The following is a 25,107-nucleotide window of genomic DNA, read 5'->3' on the forward strand; positions in this document are numbered from 1 at the left end:
GTGTGCTTTTTCTTTCTCCCTTCTCACCCCCCCCCCAACGCCCCTTTTGGTGCAGCGTGTTAGTATAATTGACCAGGTTAAAGAGCCCTGTTTTGCTTTCCCTTACTCATGGGCTTCTCTAATTGAAAATGGTAAATGGACAAGTATTTCTGTGGGAGACCTAAACCCAATCCTATTCTTCATCCACGAAACCTGCTTGGGCAGCAGGTCAGTCTCAATTTATCACTGAATGGGTTATAAGCTTAGATTGCAGGTTTAACTAACTAAATTAATCAATATGGAGAATTATAGCTGCTGGTGTGCCACTAAAGTTAAAGATCTGTCAGCATGTTTGTTAGAATCCACAGTTAACGGTTTAACCCTAATGGTTTGCTTTGTTTGGGGCTGAAACTTGCTGAACAAAACTTGAGCCTTAACAGGAGGGCTGCGGGGCCGGGGGAGAAGGAGAGCGGCAGGCAGAAAACCAATTGAGTTTGCAGTATATGTAATTACTTCTGGCTATTTAAACTTCTTGCAAGTAGAGCCAAGGCAGGTTTCATGCAAAGCGTTGGCAAGCATCAGCGACAGAAGCTGCCTTCGCGTTCGTAGGGATTGATTCTTAATATAAGAAAGTAAGATGCGCCTGCTGGATCAGGCCAGTGGCCAGTCTAGTCCAGCATCGTGACTGTGGCCGTGTGGGAAGCCGTCAAGCAGGATTCAAGCGCAAGAGGGGGTCGGGGAAGAGCAGGTTGGGGAGATGGACAGGTGAGCATGGTCTGCCAAAAAGAGGAGGGACACAGCAAAAGGAATAGATTTGTACAGTCATACTTCGGGTTATAGACGATTCAAATTGCGTTTTTTCAGGTTGCGGACTGCCGAAACCTGGAAGTACCAGAACAGGTTACTTCCGGGTTTTGGTGGTCGCACATGTGCACAAGCACTAAATCACGCTTTGCGCATGCATGAAGTGCTGAATCGCAACATACGCAGGCGCGGGTTGCGAACGCTGCGGGTTACAAACATGCATCCGGCATGGATCACGTTCGCAACCCAAGCGTCCACTGTACGGTACACTATCCTGGGCTGCCCAGCACCCTGGGCTGGATCAGGCCAATGGCCTATCTGGTCCAGCATCCTGGTCTCACAGTGACCAAATAAATGCCTTAAAAGAAGCATTGGAAGGAGGGGGGAGAAGACAGGGGGGTCCCCACAGCCACTGGCAGATTTCCATCACTCAGAGTGACGCAGCCTGTGCTCTCAACTTAGTGCTCCCTGTATTACTAGCACCAGTATCCCAGTAGCAGATGTGCAGAGCCACTTTCTGCTCTGGCTGTTTGCTTCGCAAGTGTTTATGGCATGCACGCACTGTTTTACCTCCTTCCCCCATTCCTTTAATTTTTCTGTGGCCAGGTAATCACTGCTGGCAATTTTTGGGATAAGAGGGTCTGGAGGAACAAATCCCCCAGCCCCACCCACCTAAATCTCTTTCCGTTTTCCTCTCCTCTCCTGAGACTGATTTGGGAAGTCAAGCAGAAATCAGAAATAATTGAGGGGAGCCGGGCAGGGCGATGTCAAAGCAAAAGATGCAGATCTGTGAGAAGTCAGCTGTACCTGTTGAACCGCCCTGTGGGGAATGGAAAAGAAAGGAGCAGCCTGGATGAGCTGTCATCGTCCAGCTCCCAGTGGTGGCCTCTTCTTCCCTCCTTCCCTTCTCCAGCTGTCACCACGGTGGTCCCATCTTGCCCAGAAGGGAAAGGAGAAGCAGTAGCTACAACTTCTTCTAAATCACCTTCCCCAACTTGGTGCCCTCTAGATGTTTTGGACTACATCTCCCATCAGCCATCACATGCTGTTCTAAACCATGGGTGGGCAAACTAAGGTCCGCAGGCTGGATCAGGCCCAGTTGCTTTCTGGATCCAGCCCATGGATGGTCCGGGAAACGCCGCGTGGATCACCAGTGCACACATTCTTTCCCTCTCCCTCACACGGTGGTGGCACCTCCTTCCTCCCTCCTCCTGGCTTCTCCCTGCCCTGCCTAGAGGAGGAAGGGGGCTGGGCTTTGTGGGTGCCAGCAGCAGCAGCAGTGCTCAAGCAGCCTCCATTTTAAACAGCCCCTCTCCGGAGCCCTTTCATGCGCCGCTCATTGTCCTGCCACCGCTAGCCCCTGCCCCTCGCAAGACACAGGTAAGCAGCCACCGGGGCTCGTGGTGCTCTTGCATCATTTGTTCCCTTCAAAGTATAGTCCAGCCCCCCACAAGGTCTGAGGGACAGTGGACCGGCCCCCTGCTGAAAAAGTTTGCTGACCCCTGTTCTAAACAGTTGACTTTCTCATTTTACAGTGGCAAGGCACTTTTTCTGGTTAGTTTTGTAATGATATTGGTCAAACTACTTATGTCGTGGTCCTACGCAGTGGCCACAATAGGGCAGTGATGGGGAGCACATCTTCTGCCGGCTCTTGCCTCTGGGCACATCTGCTTCACTGCCACGGCCTGGCCAGTGGTGTCCCTCAAGGATGGAGAAGTCAAGCTGCTGGTGTCCCACTCCTGAGGAGTATTGAGTCATATTTGAATGGCTTAGGCGTATGAGAGCAAACAACTGAAACAGAATAAAAGTAAGCTGCTGCCTTCCCCTCCGATTTTCGGCCCCCATGACTCCCGCATCATCTTTTGCCATCCCGGACCAAATGGATTGGCTAATATCAGGCATCCGGGGCCCTGGAGTGGCAGGAGTCCTCCTGCGGTTTGCCTGCCGTCCCTCTGACCGAAAGTTTTATCTTTGCAGTCAACTCGGCTCACGTTGCAATGAAGAGCCCGTCCTTGCACATTCCTGTAGCGCACATATTAAGTAATAACTCAGAGACACTATCGTTGGAGAGATCCGCAACGGCTGCATCCTTTGGAGTTTTTAGAAAAACAAATTACGTTGTGCAAATTTGTGTTTGGGAGCTGTTAGGAGGAAAGGCATGATTTGCCCAGCACATCTCCGATCAGGTAGATGTGCATTTGGGGACTTTTAAACAAATTAATATTTGATGTAAAATGCAATGCCCAGAGCTGTATATTGAATAAGTCCACAGTGCCGTATTATCACGCTGGATCCTTTGAACTGAGCGCTTTGTAGTAAATAAAAATATGAATTAGCTTTGCCTAGAACGGCAACAGCTTTTGAGATTTCGGCGTCTCAGGGAACTGTTTTCTGCTTTTTGACATGGCTTCTTGCATTCTTCAGACATCTTTCGTTAAGTGGAAACTTCAGGAGAAGTGCCCTTTCTCAGTCAAAATTTTAATATTAAAGGGGGAGGGGTCATCTAATTTCTAAATGTTTTGAGGAGAAAAGATTTGTGAGGGGGAAGATGGTGAATTAAGTTCTGAATAGGGGAGGAGATAAGTCCCCCCCTCTTTTTTCCCTTAGGAGAACTAACATCATGAAAAGTCCAATATAGTTCCGTATGCGAGTGATAAAAGCAGACATTGGCAAATTAATCTCTCTTATTCACTGTGTAGGTTGTTAATTGTTCTCTCTGCTTGCTGTCGATATAATGTGAAATTTTCATTCCCCCCATTCAAGATGGGGAAAAGTTGTGGCTGAAAATGTTAACATTTGCATTTTTATTTGTTGATTTATTTAAAGGACAGCCTCTCTTACAGCAATCCATCACTCAGTGACACCCCAAATATGAATAATGTATTGTAGACTTGCGGTTACAATGTGTAATAAGTGCCAGAGACAGTAGGAGAATGTTAACTATGTTGCAAATGTAATATTTATCGACTCGTAGTTTATTGCTTTGGAGGTTCAATAATACTGACCATAGGACATTAATACTGCTTATCCTGATTTTAGCCGGCAACCTCTGTATGCAGAAATAAGCTATCTATCTTGCGCTCGCAAAATAAATATGGAATTTACGGCACTTTGTAAATGGTGTATTATAGGGTGCTTGTGGTTCTTTGTAGAAATCCGAGCGTCCACACCTCCCTCGCTGCCACCACCTTAATTTGTGCCATGATCCCATTTCAGGAAGAAAACCCAAATGGTCAGTAGCTTCTTGATGGCCCCTTTTCCTCAAAGGCTTCCTGTGGAAATGAATTCATTTATGTTGATACACAGCCACAAACCAATAGAAATGGACAGTGGCAACCAGGATCTCTGGTCCAGACCCACAGGAAAACTTCCTGGTGGATTGTTCCCCAAATGGGAAACTGCCTGTAACTTTTGCTAGGAAATGGAGTGATGATTAGGGATTGTATCACGCTGGATTTTTCAAGCAAACTAGCCCAACTCCTTGCCCGTTATTCGGAGATCTCTGGGTGGTCTGCATTCAAAAGTTTCATGTCGGGCAACCCAACAGCTCCAAAAGTTTGCGATCTGGATTTAGACAAGTTCATGGTGCCTTCACTTATTTCGTAGCTTATTCAAGTTGCAGTGAATAAAATACGCCATGCCCAACCACCTAAAGTTCCTATTTGGATCCGGCATGGCCTGTAGTTCCCTGACGGTGGCACACTGGCATTACTCAGCCAACCCCTTGCCTGCACCTTAACCCGGCAGTTTTCAAACTGCTGGTTGGGTTTCCTTAGTGAGATCATAAGTAATGGGATTAACTGCAATTAATCCAGAATGCGGCAGCTAGACTGGTGACTGGGAGTGGCCGCCGGGACCACATAACACCGGTTCTGAGAGATCTGCATTGGCTCCCAGTACGTTTCCGAGCACGATTCAAAGTGTTGGTGCTGACCTTTAAAGCCCTAAACTGCCTCGGTCCTGTATACCTGAAGGAGCGTCTCCACCCCCATCGTTCAGCCCGGACACTGAGGTCCAGCGCCGAGGGCCTTCTGGTGGTTCCTTCATTGCGAGAAGTGAGGCTACAGGGAACCAGACAGAGGGCCTTCTCGGTAGTGGCGCCCGCCCTGTGGAACGCCCTCCCACCAGATGTCAAAGAGATAAATAATTACATGACATTCAGAAGACATCTTAAGGCAGCCCTGTTCAGGGAAGTTTTTAATATGTAACGCTGTACTGCTTTTAACATTGATTGGGAGCCGCCCAGAGTGGCTGGGGAAACTCAGCCAGATGGGCGGGGTATAAATAATAAATTATTATTATTATTATTATTATTATTATTATTATTATTATTATTATTATTACCTTTCCTGAGGGAGGTTTGCATAGTCTTCCCTGGCAGGGAGTTCCTTCTGTCACCACAGGAAGTGCAGAATGAGTTCTCTATTCCCTCACACTAAGTAGGGTGGTGGGTGAAAGAGAAAGAGGCCTGGATTTGCCCTAGTGTGAAAGGGTGCTTTGCAATGAGAGCATGTGATGGACAAGTTGCAAGTCAAAAAGGGTTCGCTGGGGAAAGAGAGAGAGAGTTTGAAACTCCTGCCTTTTTTGCAGTGCCTCCTGTTTCTAAGGCAAAAGATTCTGCAAGCCCTGCAAACAGTTTGCTCCTCTGCTGCTGAGCTGCTCTTAAATTTAAGATGTCCTTTGAATGTTTAACTAAAGCCTCTCTCCATGGTGCAAAGCCATTGCTGCTTGTCCTGTTTTCAGGGCGCCCGTTGATATTTCCTCTTCATCCTTCCAAGATCATCTTAAATATTTGATTTTTATTCTGCTTTTCTCTTTGAATTTCTGCCCTTTCGCTGTCTCCATCTGACTGTATAAGTGCCCTCATTATTTATGTATCCTATTTATGTACTGTTTTTCCTGTAGCTCAAAGCAATTAACAATTCCACGTAAAACACACCAAATAAATATAAAGATACAGAATCCAATATAAAATGCAGGCCCTGTGAGCAGAAACAGGTTTTTTTGTTTTTTGAAAAAAAAGAAGTTTAAAACAAGCTTGAATGAGGATCAGAGCAGTTACCCTGTCACTCATCAAAGGCCTCTCTCATTAAAGACAGCTTTTATGTTCTCCAGACTTTCACTGATGGTGTTTCATATAAAGATGGAACCCAGAGCACACTGTTCCTTCCTGTACCTAGATCTTAATAGGTGGCCTAGAAAGGAAGAAGATAAGCATAGGAAACTTCCTTGTACCCGGTCAGTCCTCTCACTGTCTGACAGCAGCTCCTAGGATTTCAGGGAGGAGTGTTTCCTGGCTCAACCTGGAGTTTCTGGGGATTGGATCGGGGTCCTGTGGTGAGCAGCCATGTTTTTCTCCCAGTCAAAGCTTCTCAAGGGAAGTCATGCATAGTCCACAAGATTACCGAGGCATAAATGAAAGTCGCCAGATCCCTGTGTGCCAGGCCAGAGATGAAGCCAGCTTGTCTGATAGACAGAAGGTGTTCGTGGCTACAGCTGCCACCTGATTCTTCCGGGAGCAAAGATGGGTGAGCAAGTTCTTCCAATCACAAGGCAAGCCAGGCATTGCAACACTATAAAATTTGAACCATCAATGTCTTGCGAGAGAATGGGGGAGGGCTGCCGGTCCTATTCTGATGAGCCTGGCATTTCAAAGGGAGCCTAGTTCTCCATTAAAATCACTCCATATACAATTTGTCCGCATCAGAAATGGTGGTGGCGCTGTCCCTCACAGAAGCTGTTTCAAGAAAACATGTGAGTCACCCTTTAGACCAGCCTTTCTCAACCTGTGGGTCCCCAAATGTTGTTGGACTACAACTCCCATCACCTCTAGCTAGCAAGGCCAGAGCTCAGGGATGATGGGAGTTGTAGTCCAACAACATCTGGGGACCCACAGGTTGAGAACTTGCTGCTTTAGACAGCATTCACAGGCTTCCATCACCATTAACTTCCACATGTAAAAGAGACTGGTATTTGAACCTCGCCCCATTTAATCCTTCGAATCGGGTTCAAATAAACCAAGAGTGGACTGGAGTGATGGTGGGGAGGTCACATGCAGTGTTGGAATGTTGCTGGGGCATGGGTTCAAGGTGTGCACACAGCATTTTCTAAGCTTGAGCTTTTCTGAAAAGGCTCCCTTCGAAAATCACAAAGCACTAAGATATGAGCTGCAAGAGATTTCCTGGTCTCCTTCAATGAGAGAAGGAAGCATTCTGCAGGCAGTGCAGCAAACCTTTGGACCATTCAGAACTGTTCATAAACCCATGGCTGGCTTAGGAAATGAAATTAGCTCTCGCTCTCCTTGTAATGTGACCTGAAACTCCACAAATCTACAGGGAGCGGCCAGCATGAAAATCCAGCCTCCATTTATAAGGCAACAGCAAAAAGAAGCCATGATGTTCCATGTGGGCAATGAAGGCTTTGGAATGGATCGGGCTCAGTGCAGCGAGGTGCCTTTTGTGTTTAAGATGGCATCTTGCTCATCTCAGGGGCCACCCACCATTACCAGCTTGGCGCAACGGATTGTGTCCATTGCCGAGAACGTGAAATCCTGCCAGGAACGCCCTGACTCCCAGTGCAAATGGATTAATGTTAATTAGCAACTGTCGGCTGTAATTGTCACCCTCATTAAAATACAGAATTATGTATTTCTTAGTTATAAATAACCTTTCTAATTGTACTTGATGTATGCCAGTTTAATCAAATAGTACACTTGCTTGCAGGCAGATATTTGCATTAATCTAGCATTGGATCGTTGAGTCTTTTTGATCATCTCTTTTTCCAAACTTTGCTGGTGTGTGGTTGGAAAGAGAGTTGGGAGGGGAGAGTTCTCTTTCAGCTACTTGTCCTTTAAACTTTTTTTTTTCATTTTTTTTCTCCGCTATTCAGCTATGCGACTCTGATAGGATTTTATATTAAAATGAGTGGATGTGTCTTCTGGGATTGTTGAGTGCAACTGAAACCTTGTCAATTTTTGAAGTAGTTTGGCAAGGTTTCCGTCACTCAGTGGTGTGACAATAAGTTGATTACGGTTTTGAAACTAAGAATAAGCCGGGGAAAATAAAGTGCAAATCACATTAGAGAGCTGGCTTAACTCTTTTTAGGGCTGCTTCTTTGGAAGAGCTGCATTGTTCGATGTTGGGCTCGGAGATTCTCCCACGCCACTTTCCCCAGGTCCAAATTGTATCTAATCCTGTGGTGGGTTAAAAAAACAACAACACCAAATGCAGAACTTCTCAGATTTTATTACAGGGCTTGGGGAAGGATCCAGGATTCTTGTCACCAAGGCACGTTGAATGAGTTATAGAGCAGGCGGTTGGAGGATGGATGGCGGCAAACAGATTGAGATTGAATCCTGACAAGACAGAAGTACTGTTTCTGGGGGACAGGAGGCGGGCAGGTGTGGGGGATTCCCTGGTCCTGAATGGGGTAACCGTGCCCCTGAAGGACCAGGTGCGCAGCCTGGGAGTCATTTTGGACTCACAGCTGTCCATGGAGGCACAGGTCAAATCCGTGTCCAGGGCAGCTGTGTACCAGCTCCATCTGGTACGTAGGCGAAGACCCTACCTGCCCGCGGACTGCCTCGCCAGAGTGGTGCATGCTCTGGTTATCTCCCGCTTGGACTACTGCAATGCGCTCTACGTGGGGCTACCTTTGAGGGTGACCCGGAAACTACAACTAATCCAGAATGCAGCAGCCAGACTGGTGACTGGGAACGGCCGCCGAGACCATATAACACCAGTCTTGAAAGACCTACATTGGCTCCCAGTACGTTTCCGAGCACAATTCAAAGTGTTGGTGCTGACCTTTAAAGCCCTAAACGGCCTCGGTCCAGTAGACCTGAAGGAGCGTCTCCACCCCCATCGTCTACCCAGACACTGAGGTCCAGCACCGAGGGCCTTCTGGCGGTTCCCTCACTGCGAGAAGCCAAGTTACAGGGAACCAGGCAGAGGGCCTTCTCGGTAGTGGCGCCTTCCCTGTGGAACGCCCTCCCACCCGATGTCAAAGAGAACAACAACTACCAGATTTTTAGAAGACATCTGAAGGCAGCCCTGTTTAGTGAAGCTTTTAATGTTTGATGTATCATAGTATTTTAATATTCTTTTGGAAGCCGCCCAGAGTGGCTGGGGAAACCCAGCCAGATGGGCGGGGTATAAATAATAAATTATTATTATTATTATTATTATTATTATTATTATTATTATTATTATTATTAGTGAAGAGAAGCAAGGAGCTCTAGGGCTAAATTCACTGGCCGTTTTCATTCCTTTTCTTGATAACTCTGGTGGTTTGTTAACCCCTCAGAAATGGAGCAAGTCCGAAACAAGCATCTTACATGATTGTCTCCCCCTGTGCATGTTCCTGTTGGCTTCAGCAGTGCTACAGTGCCCAAAAAATGTTTTGAAAATAAAATAAAATGGCAGAGTTCCCCTTTTGCATTTGTTGTAATGATTTGACACAGCACTGGAAAACGATTCGGCATGTACACCCTAATTGTCGCAGGCTTTTTAGTTTTCTGGGACTCCCCTTCAGTGACTCTTAAAGCAGATTATGAATCACATCGATCCCTTTCCCTCAGTTGTGCCCACATATCTCTTTCCATGCCCAAAGTTGCTCTTATATCACTCTGCATGTTCTTACCCTGAGCCCGGATACGGCCCTAAAATGGGCCTTGTCTCCACTTCCAGGTCTGAAGATAAAAGGTGCATGAAACAGCCATGTTGGAGGATTGTAGAGGGGCAGAAACTGCGCTTACCTGGATAAAATATTATTATTAAGCTGTTATATGAACAAAATGCACATCTGCAGCGCCCTGCAAAATCCATGCGTTGCTTTCCCTGCACTGATGCCAAGCATCCAACCATCCACTTTAAGTATAGTTCTCCCATTCTGGTCATTCATTTTATATTTGGAAAGTGTTTCAACAGGAGAAGCCCTTGATCTAGTTGAGTTCTTGAGACAATACAGTTTAATGCTCACCTACCTCTAGCAGCGAGGGATGCGGGTGGCACTGTGATCTCAACCACAGAGCCTAGGGCTTGCTGATCAGAAGGTTGGCGGTTCGAATCCCCGCGATGGGGTGAGCTCCCGTTGCTCGATCCCAGCTCCTGCTAACCTAGCAGTTCGAAAGCATGGCAAAGTGCAAGTAGATAAATAGGTACCGCTCCGGCGGCAAGGTAAACGGTGTTTCCGTGTGCTGCACTGGTTCGCCAGAAGCGGCTTAGTCATGCTGACCACATGACCCGGAAGCTGTACGCTGGCTCCCTCGGCTAGTAAAGCGAGATGAGCGCTGCAACCCCAGAGTCAGCCACGACTGGACCTAATGGTCAGGGGTCCCTTTACCTTTACCTCTAGCAGCATGTCTGAAATCCAGAGAACAACGTTAACGTTTTAAACCTTAGACTGATGTGTGGGTTGCCTTGTATATGTTCCAAATATGAAAAATAATCTGCCTATGCTTTCATTCCTTCCTATCTTTTGCAGTCTTGATGCATCATTCTACACCCACCCACACCATTTATCACATTATCGTTTTTCTTTATTTAAGCTGAATGCATCCATTTCCCCCACAAGATGCCTCTGCCATTTCCCACTAAATCCGACACCCTGCTCAAAACTTTAACTCAGTGAGTACGTTTCTCAGACTATGCGATTTCAGATTGTGTCAAACATTGGTTGGCCATTGCTACGAAGGGTGCATGTTCACTCAAATGAAAACTGCAGCCAGTCTGGACTCCCCAGTGTAGTCAAGTATACCTGTCTTATTCCATGTGTTACATCAGTCACACTTTACATCTACCTTTATGCATGTAAACATGTAAACCAACTCTCAGTTTCATAAGTCGCCTTGTCTGTCTCCTACTTTTGCAGGATGAGGTGGGAGATTTAGGATGGGATGGCATGGCCCATGCTACTTCAGACTACAGAGGTGGGGTGCACCATTTTTGAATGCTCTCCCTTGTATACCCCCTCCCCACAAAAACACCCTGCCCTTGCATAGAGGTAGCAAATGTGCTGTCTGCCAGATGTTGTCAGGAGTCCAGCTCCCTTCAGCCTGAGCCAGCAGGCCAATGGTCAGAGATGATGAGCACCCTCACCCAACAGCTGGAGAGGACCACCTTGGTTGCTGCTGTCCTAGCAGAGGTCCAGTCGCCTCCTTTGCTGCGATGACTTTCTGTTCGTAGAGAGGTTAGCTTTGTTTTAATGTGGAGGAACATAAGATGTATGCCCCGCCACCTGCTATCTTAAATAGTACACTTCATTTCACAACCTCATTTCTGCCAGACTTTATGCTGCTTGGATAGGCCAAGTCTCTATTGCCGTGGAGGAAATGCAAGCTTCACACATGCTACTGGCAGTCTAGACTTTAAATAAGTTGGAGTTCTTGTTATTAAATATACCAAGAAAAAAACACACCAAGAACTCAGGCCAATGTAAGTTTCAATAGTGGGAGTGGTCCCTACTTGCTAATCAAAAGTCAATTTTAACAAAAACTGATCCATTCAAAAGTATGTATTCTGACAAGGATTACAAACTCAAATAGAGATTACAAATTCTAACAGATTACAAACTCAAACTCATGAAGATATGTATAACACAATAATTCATTACAGAATTAGAGATAAGAGCTTATGAGTAGAGACAAGTTAGTCCATAGTCAGATTCAACGTGAAGGTCTTAGTTTCAATCATTGAGCAGAAGTCAGAAGTCAATTATGGCTTTGGGGGTGTGAACTGATGACGGTTGCTGCTGTTCTGGTTCTCCGAAATATTTTGCTCCCACTCATGCTAGGGCAGGAACAAAAGCAAGATCTATCTACGCATTCATAGTAAGCCATTAACTGTGGTTTACCTTGACGTGCAAACTGGGTCTCTTTCGCTCTCGCTCTCTCCCTCCCCATATAACACATAGAAAGAGGCAGTGGTTTTGTGTTGCATTTTGGCAGTCTCCGCATGATGCCTGCTCTGGATTTGGGTGTTTCCAACACCATGTTACATCCGCTGTACCATAGTTGTTCTTTTTCCTCTCCTCTCCTCACCCCTTCTCATTAACTAAGGTGGGTTGATGTATTTTTTGTGCTTCCTAATTTAATACAAAACACCACACAAGCTGATTCCCCACGCCCCCCGAGACTGAAAGGAAAGGGATTGAAAGTTGGTTATTTGGGTGGATTTGGAACAGATTTTATTATTTGCACAAATATCATGCGTTTTCCTGGCACTGCTGTTGCTTCTGCGGTTTCTGCTTGATGCTGAATTACCTGTGTTCTTTTCCTCAGCTCCTTTGCTTCTTTCCGTCTTATAAACTTGGCAAGATTTTGATGCATGCATGCCTAGAATAGTTAGCAAGAGTAACTTGTTAAGGTGTGCGCATGTGTGAAATTTGTTCTTTTTTCTCTGTAGGGTCAATGAATAGAAACACCAACCTCCAAAAAGCCCCTTATTTCCTTTGGGGCTTTCTTAAAAGTCTTCTTCCTCCTTTTTTTTTAAGAAGAGGTTTTCAAACCCTCTAATGTTATTGTACTTTTTAACTTTCATTTTTGCTTCGTCTGCATTGAATCATCTTTTACTACTTAAAACCAAAATTGGGTTTATTGAAACATTTCAATTTTGATTATTTTTTTAATAAAGATGTCGCCATCTAACTTAATGAAATCACTGGGATGAAATGAGTAAAAGTTTGAAGAATGTAATAAGCTCGGAGCCCTGCAGATTTTATTAAATGTGTAGCAGACAGAACGCGGGCACATTTCAGCGGTGTGTTTTCTTCCCCCTTATGTGCTGTCTTGGATCAATAGGGTGTGAAAAACATGCCTTGTCAGAAATGACCTTTGCACTGTTAGACTGACTCTCTTTCGGGCTATTTTCCAGCAGGATGAGTTCTGCCTACACCTCACATTGCCAAGAGTTCTCTCTTTGTTTGGAGAGCGTTTGGAACTCGCTTCCTGCTCTTCTCCCGCTGTTTTGGGCAAAGGGTTGGGGGCTGCATTCTAATCCCATTCCCCTGCAGTTGGACACAGTAAATGCATTTTGCAGACGGCGCGTGTGCCTGTCAATCTCATTTCAGCGGCATCACAACTTATGAGCGGCACTGCAATTTATTAGCCCAGAGATCTTCTCACTTGAGGAAATAAAACGCTGCCTGCATGATACAGTGTTTGTCAGCAAACCTTTTTAAATGATGGAATTTGTAGGAATCCAGAGGCTATGGATTCCTACAAATTCCATCATTTAAAAAGGTTTGCTGACAAACACTGTATCATGGAGGCAGCGTTTTATCTAGAAGGTCATCAGGTGCAACTTCCCAGCATCATCATCATCATCATTATTTTATTGCTCAATTTCTATATCACTTAATGCCAAAGCAAGCTTTTAAGCAGTTTACAAAATATCGATTCTCTTGCAGGATCCTTCATTTGTCCCCAAAGTCACGTCACTGTTCCATAAGTCCCAAGAGGTAGTCCCTCTGTCATTTTCTCCAAATCCTTCATCTTCCCAGAAAAAGCATTGGTGCACCTTAGATGTCCATTTCTATCTTGATAGGACTTTGTGTTTCTGGAAGTTGGGGGCATTGTTTGTTTCCGAGCGGGTAGGGGGCACGTCCAGGCAGGTTTCTTCTATCTCATTATCACACTGGCTTAAAAACACTGTATGGTGCTGGGGAAGTCTCCACCTCCTGGGGGGCTTGCAGCGCATCCTCTAAGGGGTGTTTCCACCTTGGGGGCATTCAATTGATGTTTCCACTCACTGGAAAACTGTTGGTCAACCATGCAGGCATCCCCATTTTTCCAAGCTGCAGGAGTTCAAATCCTTGGCATGTGCAGAGGCAGCGTTCAGAGAAAAGGTGCCACAGAGCACAGACCAAACATGGCTTTCTGTTCCGGAATCCTGCCCTGGATGTGAAGTTCCAGGACTGCCCTCCAGGAGCCCCTGGGAATAGAAATCCGCAGTGAGAAATTTCCATTTTTCCTTCTGTTTATCCCATGAATTATTTCTCTCGTTCTCACAGTGCACTTAAACCTCCAAGACGTTTCTTTCCCCCCGGTAACATGGTATTGTTACTTCATTGTATCTGTGAACATTTTAATTTCACGGCCTGCAGCCTTCGCAGTCTTTTGTTCTCTCTTCCTATGGGCACAGAAGGGTCACATTCATTTTGGATTGGCTTGAGTCATGTTTTCTTGGAGGCCTCTGTATGTCAGAAATGTGGAGCTAACACTCTTTGCTAATTAAATGGGTCTTTGGAGCAGCTGGGTGAGGAAACGTACCTCTAGGCAGCATTGACTCTCCAACTTCAGAACCATAGAAGTTTACAATTGGGAAGCTGGCGTCTTTCTCATTCCAGCTTGGGGTGAGCCTACGTGAAATGTTGGTGCAAAGCAAGTAATACATATTCCACAAATGTATTCCTTTTTTTTTTTAATAGAATATTTATTGAGATTATACAAAAAATTACACATAAAGAAAAAACAAGCAAAAACTAACAAACACAAGCTAGTAAGAAGTTTGACAAAAAGGCAACCTAGAAAGAAGAAGAAAAAAGAAAAAAAATAGAAAAAAAGAAGAAGAAAGATATTTTAAAAAAGAATAAATCCATTTTTCAGTATCTTTGAGCTCATTTGCTTATTTCCTTGACCTCCTCACACCTCCCCTTTTGTATTCCCGTTTTCCAAGTTTTTTCAGCAAATCCTTACCCTCTTTCATTTATCTTTACTCTATAGCTTAACCCATTATAACTATACATTTTCATCCGTATAACTATCTATATTTACCTATTCTTATTAACCTTATTACCAAAACCACTTCTTTTCAGTCCAACATCATTTTAACATTCATTAGTTTTACAGTATTTCTGCAGATAGTCTTTAAATTTCTTCCAATCTTCCTCCACCATTTCTTCTCCCTGGTCTCGGAGACAAATGTATTCCTATTCCACCCCCCACCCAAAAAATGGGGGGTAGCGGGAATGCTGATAATAGGCTTTATGAAGACAGTGACATGGGACCCCCTCCCAACATCCTGTTCTTGTCTTGCATTCCTCTCTGTTGAGAGAGTGTTCGATAAAAAGCTTACGCTGTTAATTGTACTGCAGTTGTTCTGGATGGCGGGGGAATCACACTGCGCCACCCCCATCCCGGCCACCACCAGTATCCCTGACATTTCATTTATAGCTGAAGCCTTCTAAAAAGCACTGAATTTGTGCCTTACACCCAAAGACGCCTGCCTGTAGGTGCTAGAGTTATCTGGTTGGGCCCTGGCAAACTGGATACTGGATCAGGGTTACCAGAAATCCACGGTTTCCGGGGACAGTCCCCGGATTTGAAAATCTGTCCCCGGACAAATTTTGTCCCCGGGATGTCCCCAGATTTGCAACTGGTAGCGCAGTTGGCTCTGGCTGGCTTCAGGAGCTGCTCGCTGCCGCCGCCACTGCCAAGAGGGAACCAGGGACACCCAGCGGTACAAATATCCTGCCCCCTTTCTTTTGACAGATCGGGGGAGGCTTGGGAGTCACGGGAGGGTGGCACGCCATTGCCCAGTTTTTTAAAAACTCTGCGCATTTATGTTTCACAGGGTGCAAAAAAAGGGCTTTGCACCTTTATACAATATGCATGTGTGCTTGAGCCCAGGGTCTTTTGCCTCACCATCCCCACTACTGACTCCCTGTTGCTACTCAGCTTCCAAAAAAAAAAAAGGGGGGGGTCCCTGGATTCATTGGAAAAAAATCTGGTAACCATATACTGGATTTGATAAGTCTTTGATCTGATCCAGCTGGCTCTCTTTATTTTCTAGATCTTTTGCCATGGAGAAGGTGCACATGGAGCTTAGCTTGGCATGCGTTTTGTAGCCTTCTAGGCTGTGTTCAAGCCAATAGATTGTGTGTGGATCCTGCCCTGTGGCGTAGTGGGGGAAATTGATTGTTGGGATGGGCTAGGAAACAGGTGACAGTGAAGGCTAGGATGCCTCAGGAGAGGGAAGAATTTGGGGGAAGGATAATGAGAGGAGTTGCATGGAGAAGAGTTGCTGAGACTGAACCAGGGCAAGAGGAAGCCCAGTACGTTCAGGAGCCAAAAGTATATAGAGGCAAAGAGACGCAAACCCAGTTCACATCATTGTCTTCCTGGAAGAACACTCTGCACAGTAGGAGAGAGTGTGTTTGGGACATAAGGACACACATCCAATTTCTGCAACCTTTTCACCTAAAACAAATGGAAGGATCCTGGAAATATGAGGCATGGATGGATACATTGGGATCAAATATGGATCTACTGGCTATGCTAGGCAGGGATTTCTGAGATAGGTAATTGTGTGAAGGTCTTCTAGATCCCATGCCTTCCCTCCTATCCTGAGGTTGTTTAACCTATCATGGAGGCTTCTAAACCTCAGCATGTTTTAGATATCTCCCTGTGTCTAAGCTTCATCTACCTAATCACATGCTTTTGTTCAAATTACGCTAAAAATAGTGTGACTTGGTTATTATTAGGATACATAATCTGTTTTTAAAAGCGTGCGCTTCATGTGTGTTTCCCCAAATCTGAACTTTCAAACAAAGTGTTTCTGAATTATTGATGCCAAATGCATGTTTCCGTAATGCAGCCGTGTAAACGGGATTGAATGCCCATCCAGAGGTGCCCAGAGCTCTCCAAAGTGCATGCTAATAAGCAAAAAGAAAACATCACTGTGGTGCTGGAAGATTTACAAAGCAAGAGTTTGTTGTCTTGATTCATGTAGTTCTGTCAACTTGCATCTGGGCTTCTTCTTTCAAAGTACCACTTTGGTGAGCGGCTGAAGAGAGTGCACACGCTTTCTCCCTTTCATTCCAGCCCGAGTTGGAGAGAATTGGAGAAGTACTGCTCTTTTTTGTCAGCCCTGAACCTCTTATCAAACAGCTTCATTGAGGGACCTGCTATCAGGTCATTCCCTGGCACTATGGAAGAGATCATTCATTGGCACATCCAATCATTGCCTCGTTGTACCACCTGTCTGTGTTGGTGTGGATGGGCTGCCTTTCAGCAGCCAAGACTGAGCTCAGCAAAGCGATGGAGCCAATCACCTGTGCTTCCATTTTAATCTGATTTTGTGCTAACTTCTTTAAGTGTTGGAAGCTGCTGCTGCTGCTGCAGGTGATGGCCTTTATTAATACTGAGCAGCCAAGTATGTGTTGCACGCTCATTCTTTTGCAAACTTCTGCACTATCCCTTTATTGCACAGATCACTTTCTCTGCCTTAGTCCAAGCGCTCCAGCAGAGCTGAGCCTCTTTTCAGCCAAGGCCTCTCACGTTGAAGCATTGGCCCCGTAACCACACCAAACGATGCCTTTTCGGGTTCACAAGACTGCAACACTAATATCAAAATTGGCTCTTCCCTCTCCGGTGCCTGCGAAAGGCAGTTGTCTCCGATGGCATTGTTACAAGCCTCGGTTTTATTGCCAGTGACCCCACGGGCGGCAAGCCTGTGAGAGCTGCACGTCAGGTTTTACAGTGGGCTGTGATGTATTATGCTTCAGTGGTGCCATAGATTAAAATTGGTCATCAGTTTGTGATGCTGTACAACCACAAAAGAATCTGATGCTGTTTGGCCTCAGAAAAGAGAGAGAGAGAGAGAGAGAGAGAGAGAGAGAGAGAGAGAGAGAGAGGACAGAGTTGTGCATTCCCGAGACTGTTCTAGGGCACGCGAGGAGTTTGGTCCTCATCTCTGGGCACTGAAATCCCAAAGGGAGCGATGATAAATAGGCAGCCGCTCAGAGGAGATATCGCCAGGCTAGGAAGTGTTGATGTATGGGGAGCGATAAAATACGTCTAGCCTGTGAAACAGTGATTGGGAGAGGCGCAGTAACAGCCTTCAGGTGTCGAGGGGTGTTAATGCTGGTAGCTAAAGGGAGGGATAGTGCACTGTCTGCTTAACTGAGTCGTAAGGATTGATCTTGGTTGTGGGAAGGAAAGCATTTGGATTTGGGTTCCCCAACACTTTTATATCCATCTCTTGTTTCCACTGCCTGTTTCTCCCCATCTCTTGTGTTCTCTCTGCCACTGCCAAATATTAAGAATATGTACACAACACCATAAAGCTAGTGATCCCTCATATATTTTGCACAGGCGCCTCTACAGATTGAAGAATTCCCTTGGGAACTTTTAGGGGAAAGTAGAGATTGCTGCTCTTTAGATCCTGGTGGTGGTGCAGCTGATGCCTTTGAATCTCTCTCTGGGCTCACTTCTGGCCTTACATTGAAGGGAAACATGGTTGAGTCTTGCAAGTCATTGTCCATGTATTTTATCATAGAATAGAATCATAAAATTCCCAAGGTTCATCTAGTCCAACTCCCTGCAATGCATGAATCCCAGCTAAAGCATCCCTGACAGATGGCCATCCAACCTCAGTTTAAAATCCTCCAAGGAAGCAGAGTCCACCACCTCTTGTGGGAGTCTGTTCCACTGCCGAACTGCTCTTACTGTCAGAAAGTTTTTCCGAATGTTTAGTCGGAATCTCCTTTCTTGTAACTTGAAGCCATTGGCTTGAGTCCTACCCTCCAGAGCAGGAGAAAACACACATGCTCCCTCTCCCCTGTGACAGCCCTTGAGATATTTGAAGAGGGTTATCTTATCTCCTCTCAGTCTCCTCTTTTCCACGCTAAACATCCCCAGCTCCTTCAACCGTTCCTCATCAGGCTTGGTTTCCAGACCCTTGATCATCTTGGTCGCCCTCCTCTGCACACACTCCAGCTTGCCAATACCCTTCTTTTATTGTGGTGCCCACAACTGGACACAGGACTCCAGGTGTGGTCTGACCAAGGCAGAATAGAGTGGTACTATGACTTCTCTTGATCTGGACACTAGACTTCTGCTGATGTATTTTATGACTTTAAAAAAATCGGGAGAAGCAAGGTTAAAACGTGAGTATCTATGAGGCTGGGGCCCAGTTCTGATGAAGGGTGGTAAAGCAGTATGCTTTCCCATACATTTTCTTTTAATCCTTTCTCATAGAAAATTATCATGTCACAAAGGGGACCCTTTGATGCTAATTTTCATTGTGCAGGGAGAAATGTGTGTGTAAGAGAGAGAGCATTCAGTCACACAATCCTCTGCCTGCATCGTGAAATGGCACAGGCCAGGTGCAGAATCATCACCTTAGTGAGGAACTAGAATTTAGCAAGTAATGAGTGACTAGTGCAGTTGGCTTTTTTTGTTACACCTGTTTTCTTATCAAATGCAAGAGCTGGCTCTGAATATCGATGACACCACTCACTGCTTTCCCAGCTAAACATTGATCCCCTCTTCTTTACACACAGCGCAAGAGCTCTCAAGGGTTGAATCACAGCCACTGGTGTGAAGAAGGCAGGTTGAAACACGCTGATGGGATGACCAGCCTCATATAAGCAGCATGCTTGAGCCTCATTAATGCATGAAGGGGTTAATTCCATAGAGTAGACTTGAATCTTGGCTTCCAGAATTCCACACAATCATAGTGGCAATTGAGATATTGGTGGCTTCATGGGCCATGAAATAGCCTGTGTACCAGCCTCTGATAACTGTACTCACATATGTGTCTTTTTATTTATAAACTCACTTCTTTAATCATTCTATCTCTCTTTCCAAAGTCACAATTGGGTCCTGATGTTGGGGAAACTTGTACTCTTCTTCATGAAGCAAGACATCAGTTATGAAATATCTCAGAAAGAGGATGGTGGCAAGATAGGTGCCTTCTTTCCACAGCCCTGCCCTGATTTTCATTTGGTAGAAGAGGTAGAAAACATATTTTGAGCACGCCATGTTCTTTCCTCTCCCAGACTTTCCACACTGGGACGTCTGTGGCTTTGAATCATCCCCGTTGACTGAAACATGTGATTTAAGCAACCAAAGCCTTGACTTCCTGCTCTGTAAAACCGGCACACACTATCATAAGCGTTTTATTATCTGTAATTAATGTTTGTAAAGTACTTGGGAGCTGGAGGTGTGTTAGAAGTACAAAGCAGCATTATATCAGTCGGAAAGCCTGCTTGAATCCAAAGGCAATTCGTGTACCACTAATAAATCACTTGGAGGTTTATTTTTATGTTTCCACTCAAATTTCTGACATAAACCTTTTTATTTCATTGGGAACATGCGCTTAAATAAAAGCAAACCTCTACAGTTACTAATCTCCGATGCCATATTGCGCGAACGTTTTGTTGAAATGCCATCACCTTTTCAAAGAACCAGAGCTGTGTGTTTTCTAGACATTTATGGTTGAAGAATAAATTTTCAGAGACTGTAAATGAAAAGATATCGCTGAACATGATGATCAAATAATATCTGACACTGCTTGTTTAAGGAAATATACATATATCTTACTGCCGGAGCATTTATGACGCCAATAAATCTCATTACTTTTGCCTAGTGATAGAATTCTTACTGACTCCACCAAATATCAGATTGGCTTGAAATTGTGCCGTTTTCTGCATACTGGAGCAAAATCATTTTATTATTTAAGCCAGGTGGTGCAAGACGAAAATATAATACAGCTAAATATAGGGGTTGGGTTTTTAAAAAAAATATAAAAAACCATTGTACTGTGTTCATGAAGCATCACATTATGCTGACACTTAGTGACGGAAATGCATCCAAAATACAGCGTCATATTCCCCAAATATCAATATATTCATTGTGAGTTGAAGCTGTTTCAGATAAATGTACGAACGATGTGTCTGGTTGCACTTTCATAATAGTAAGTTTGTGCAGTTTTCCACTGGTTAGCTGTCGAAAAATGCTTGAAGCGTTTCTGTGAAGCCTTCCCACCCATCCCCTACACACATACCAGTATTTAAAAACCTCTTCTGCTCTTCCTCTCCCATCATCTCCTCAGCCAGCCTGCTGCACATGGAGCAAAACTTAGTACGAGAGGCTGGGGTCCTTCAAAATTTCTCCCAGCCAATGCAGTTTCCAAAAGAGGGCAGGGGGAAGGATCTAATTGGCTCACACACATGGGGGCGTGGCCAGCTGGGTAGAACTTGCTCTATGGACCAACACCATCTTCCCAGTGGAGCAGCAGTTCCATGGGAGGAGATATAGCTCTGTTGGTTAGAGCGTGGTGCTGTTAACACAAAGGTTGCAGGTTCAATCCCCAGTGGTGTCCAACTTTTTTGAAAGAGGGCCAGATTTGATGAAGTGAAGGGCCGTGGGGGCTGACCAAAGTTGTTGACCTTTTTTTAGGATTGAAGTTGTTGAGGGTGTTTTTTAGGATTTTACCTCAGGAAATAAACTGCCACAGGGGCTGGATTAAACCGATCGGTGGGCTGGATTAGGCCCCCAAAACAGACTTTGGACATGCTTGCATGGGATAAGCTGCATATACCTGCATTGCAGAGGGTTGGACAAAATGACTGTTAGGGCTTCTTCCAACTCTACAATTCTATGATTTGTCTAACTTTGATGCAAGGCCGTTGCCATAAGGAATCTGCTTGTGAGTAAATGACTCCCAAGGAGCTGGAGGAATGTTTCATGCATGTGTGCAAGGGAGAGAAAGTGCAAGATGGGAGTCATTTCACACAGTGAAAAAGTATTGTGGACACCAAAGGGGGAACGTGGATTTTGGCAGCGAGGAAGCTCGCGCAACTGTATGAGCTACTGTGCCATGCTGGGTGGCAACTTAACTGCCCCCTCCTGAGAAGTGATATGAGAGCCATCTTCAGAAATCTGAAGAGGTGTCGCATAGTTGATGGAGCAAGCTTTTTTTCTTCATAAAGTGCCACCATCCAGGATTTTAGGAGCAGGTGTTGTTGTTTAGTCGTTTAGTCGTGTCCGATTCTCCGTGACCCCCTGGACCAGAGCATGCCAGGCCCTCCTATCTTCCACTGCCTCCCGCAGTTTGGTCAAACTCATGCTGGTAGCTTCGAGAACACTGTCCTACCATCTCATCCTCTGTCATCCCCTTCTCCTTGTGCCCTCCATCTTTCCCAGCATCAGGGTCTTTTCCAGGGAGTCTTCTCTTCTCATGAGGTGGCCAAAGTCTTGGAGCCTCAGCTTCAGGATCTGTCCTTCCAGTGAGCCCTCAGGGCTGATTTCCTTAAGAATGGAGAGGTTTGATCTTCTTGCAGTCCATGGGACTCTCAAGAGTCTCCTCCAGCACCATAATTCAAAAGCATCAATTCTTCGGTGATCAGCCTTCTTTAATGTCCATCTCTCACTTCCATACATCACTACTGGGAAAACCAGAGCTTAAACTATATGGACCTTTGTTGGCAAGGTGACGTCTCTGCAGGTATCCTGTTCTAAATCAGAGACTTGTGCTAGAAAATTCACAACTTGGTCCCTTTCAAAACCACAGTGCTAACTGCGGTAGCAGCTGTTGTATTCAATACATGGTCAAGTTTCATTCTGAGGGAGATCCATTTTGGAGCCAGAGCAAGTTGGCAGTTTCCCTTTAAAAATATTTCCTTAGAAATAAGCAGGGAGGAAATTGGCTGGGTGAGCTCCATCGCCTGCAGCCAGATGCTGTCTGATGGCACCTCAACAGGCCAGGACAAACTGTATTATCGGGGGATTAACCACTAAATAGCCGAAAGGAGAGGTCTCTCCATCAGATAAGGTCGTTTGAGCGGAGCGAGTTTGCTTTCTTGCATATAGAGCCCTGATGTCAAATAGACTGATTTCCAATGCCTGGTCTTTTAAATAAGCTTTGCTGCATTTGCTGCTCTTGTAATCTGCCAAATCATTTAATTTTCCCGATAGCTGAAATGCTGTAAAACTTAGATAAACTTACAGCAGAAATTAACTCCAAGTTGGCTTGCAGCTGAAACACACGCATGGCGTGTTAGCTTGGCCTGCGCGCGACTTTTTCTCTTCTCTCTTCCCCCGCAAACTAATCCTCGGTTTGAAAGGATGCATCCAGACTACTATTTGTGCTTGACGGAATTGGATGAGGAGATGATGCAGCCTTTGCCGTATTCTGTGACTGCCACTGGTGGAAGTTGCAGCAGGTGGACAAAGGCTGGAGAAGAAGTCATTTCTGGGGTTTTGCATGCAAAGGTGAACCCTTAAGAGATGCAAGCGTGTTCAGAGCCATTGCTATGCCTCTCCCTAGCCTTCTACTGCCCTTTTCTGTTGCCAGTTTCAGTGGATCTTTGCACTTCTCTGCAGCCTGAAAGTGTTACGCGTCGGGGTAACAGCTTTCCATTGGGCAGCGATATCTGAGACCACTGACAAACTTCTGTCCACCTCTGTGCTTGTTCTTAGAATCATAGAATCATTGTAGAGTCGGACGAGATCCCAAGGATCATCTCTTGCAACTCCATCTAATGCAGGAATTGCAGCAAAAAAATCCCTGGCCACCCAAGCTCTGTTTAAAAACCTCCAAGGAGGGAGATTCCGCCACCTTCCAAGGGAGTCCATTCCACTATCAGACATAGTGTTACGATATAGAAGCAATGCGGCAGCGAGCTGCTAGCTTGAAAGCAAAACATAATGGGAATGTTGGGACTGTTCCGTGGGAAACAGAGGGGCAGTCAATTCACAGCGCAGAGGGCACCAGAATTAGCTCAGAGTGTAATATGAGCTGTACAGGAAGTACAGGAGGAGTTTGTCTCTCGGCTGCTGGAGTTTGAAGAAAGCAGACGTGTTCTCTGTAATGCTGCAAAGACAGAAATAAAGGCATGTAAATACGTTTCTGTCTATCTCTTTCCCCTGCCCGGGGGGGGGGGGCAGGAAAGAGTGGTGTGTTCTTCTCACGCTGAGGAGGATCGCCGATCGCGACCTAGCCTGGATCCTGCCGGAGAATGCAGACAGGGAGGTCAACCGGAGATCAAGCCGGGTGCCTGGAGAGTGGCCAGTTTCTCCTGATAATGGCTTGAATCCCAACAGTTTTATCATCAGAAAGTCCTTCCTAATGCTTAGTGGGAATCTCCTTTCTTGTGACTTGAATCCATTGGTTCAGGCCCTAGTCTCTGGAGAAGGAGAAAACAAGCTTGCTGCATCTTCCACCTGACAGCCTTTTAGATATTTGAAGATGGCTCTCATCTCAGTCTTCTGTTCTCCATGCTAAGCATCCCCAGCTCCCTCAGCCATTCCTTGGTTTCCAGACCCTTCATCCTCTTGGTCACCCTCCTCTGCACACATTACAGCTTGTCAGTATCCATCCTTTATTGTGGCATCCAGAACTGTATTCTAGGTGTGGTCTGACCAAGGAGTGGGACTATTACTTCCCTTGATCTGGACACTAGACTTCTGTTGATGCAGCCCGGAATTGCATTAGCTGTTTCTTGCCGATGTATCGCACTTTTGACTCACGCTAAATGTCTGGTCTACTAAGACCGCTAGAACATTGTGTGTTTAATAGAGTCTCTCTTGTCCTCTCTCCTTCCAGGTACGAGTCCTCTCTCTTTGACCTGGTGGAAGCAATGAGCCCAGGGCTTCAGCATCACTACAGCGAAAGCCGCAACCAGAGCCAAGGGTTTGTGCCTCAAAGCAGGAGGTGGAGGAAGCCTGGATGGAACCAGAGCCCAACTTGTGCCATGAATGGGACCATGGCTGAGCTAGAGGAGAGCCGCATTCTGGAGGAGATCTTTTTCATTTGAGGGGCCCAGCGGTTTTAGCCTTTCCTTCCGGGTGGACCCAAGGACCTGTCTTCCCTTTCTAACATGGGCATGTTTACACATCGGGATATTGCTTTTAAATTATTTGATTGACGAATGATTGTCTCCTTAACTTCCCCCACCCCTTAGAAAAAACTTAACACGATAGTTCCCCTGTCCCAATTTCCGAATCATGTCTAAAAAGCATCCTTTCAAGCAGACTGACCGAAGTGTAAGCAGGACATTTCTGGGCTCTTTCTCTGCACGGTTACAAGGTAATAATTTTTAAAGGAAAAGAAATTCATGCCATTGTGGAAGGGATTAGTATTTCATTATTGATTTATTTTTTTAGCTGTGAAAACCAGTTTCCCAGAGCTTCATTGCTTGCTCATACACAAAAGCACATTCCAACTTTTATCATTTTTTCCAAGTAGCCTGTTAAAATTGAGGGTGCTACCTATATATTTAGCTAATGAATTTCCAGCACCGTCTGTCAGATTCTGTGTTGTGCCATTTAACAGGGGTGGGGGTTGAAGATGGGTAACCGGCAGCCTTCTCTTAACACTAATGGACATTTCTCAGTTAATGAATCTCTTACGAAATAAGCCTCTCTCTCCATTTTTTCTTTAAGGGTGTATTGGACATAGACTATCTACTGAGAGAGCATGCCCCTTACAGCTAAGTTGTGTGAACAAAATCAGGCATTTTGACAGCCTAACCTGCTATTCCCCCCCCCCACTCCTCCATGCTGAAAAGTGCTACAGGGTGAGACCAGCTCATGGAGTG

The 25,107-nt window shown here is 45.4% G+C and overlaps 1 protein-coding gene across 8 annotated transcripts in view; it reads left to right on the forward strand.

The window, feature by feature from the left end:
* The window catches only part of KIAA1328, a 234,468-nt gene extending 209,754 nt beyond the window's left edge, over positions 1–24,714 (forward strand). For all 8 annotated transcript variants that reach the window (XM_082241971.1, XM_082241972.1, XM_082241973.1 and 5 more), the window contains one exon: positions 24,114–24,714. In XM_082241971.1, coding sequence (XP_082098097.1) covers positions 24,114–24,324 — 211 coding nt within the window. In that variant the 3' untranslated portion in view covers positions 24,325–24,714. The remainder of the gene's footprint in view (positions 1–24,113) is intronic.
* The last annotated feature ends 393 nt before the right edge of the window (positions 24,715–25,107 follow it).

This window comes from Podarcis vaucheri (genome assembly GCF_965113315.1).
Source record: "Podarcis vaucheri genome assembly, chromosome: 11".
Taxonomy (NCBI): Eukaryota; Metazoa; Chordata; class Lepidosauria; order Squamata; family Lacertidae; genus Podarcis; species Podarcis vaucheri.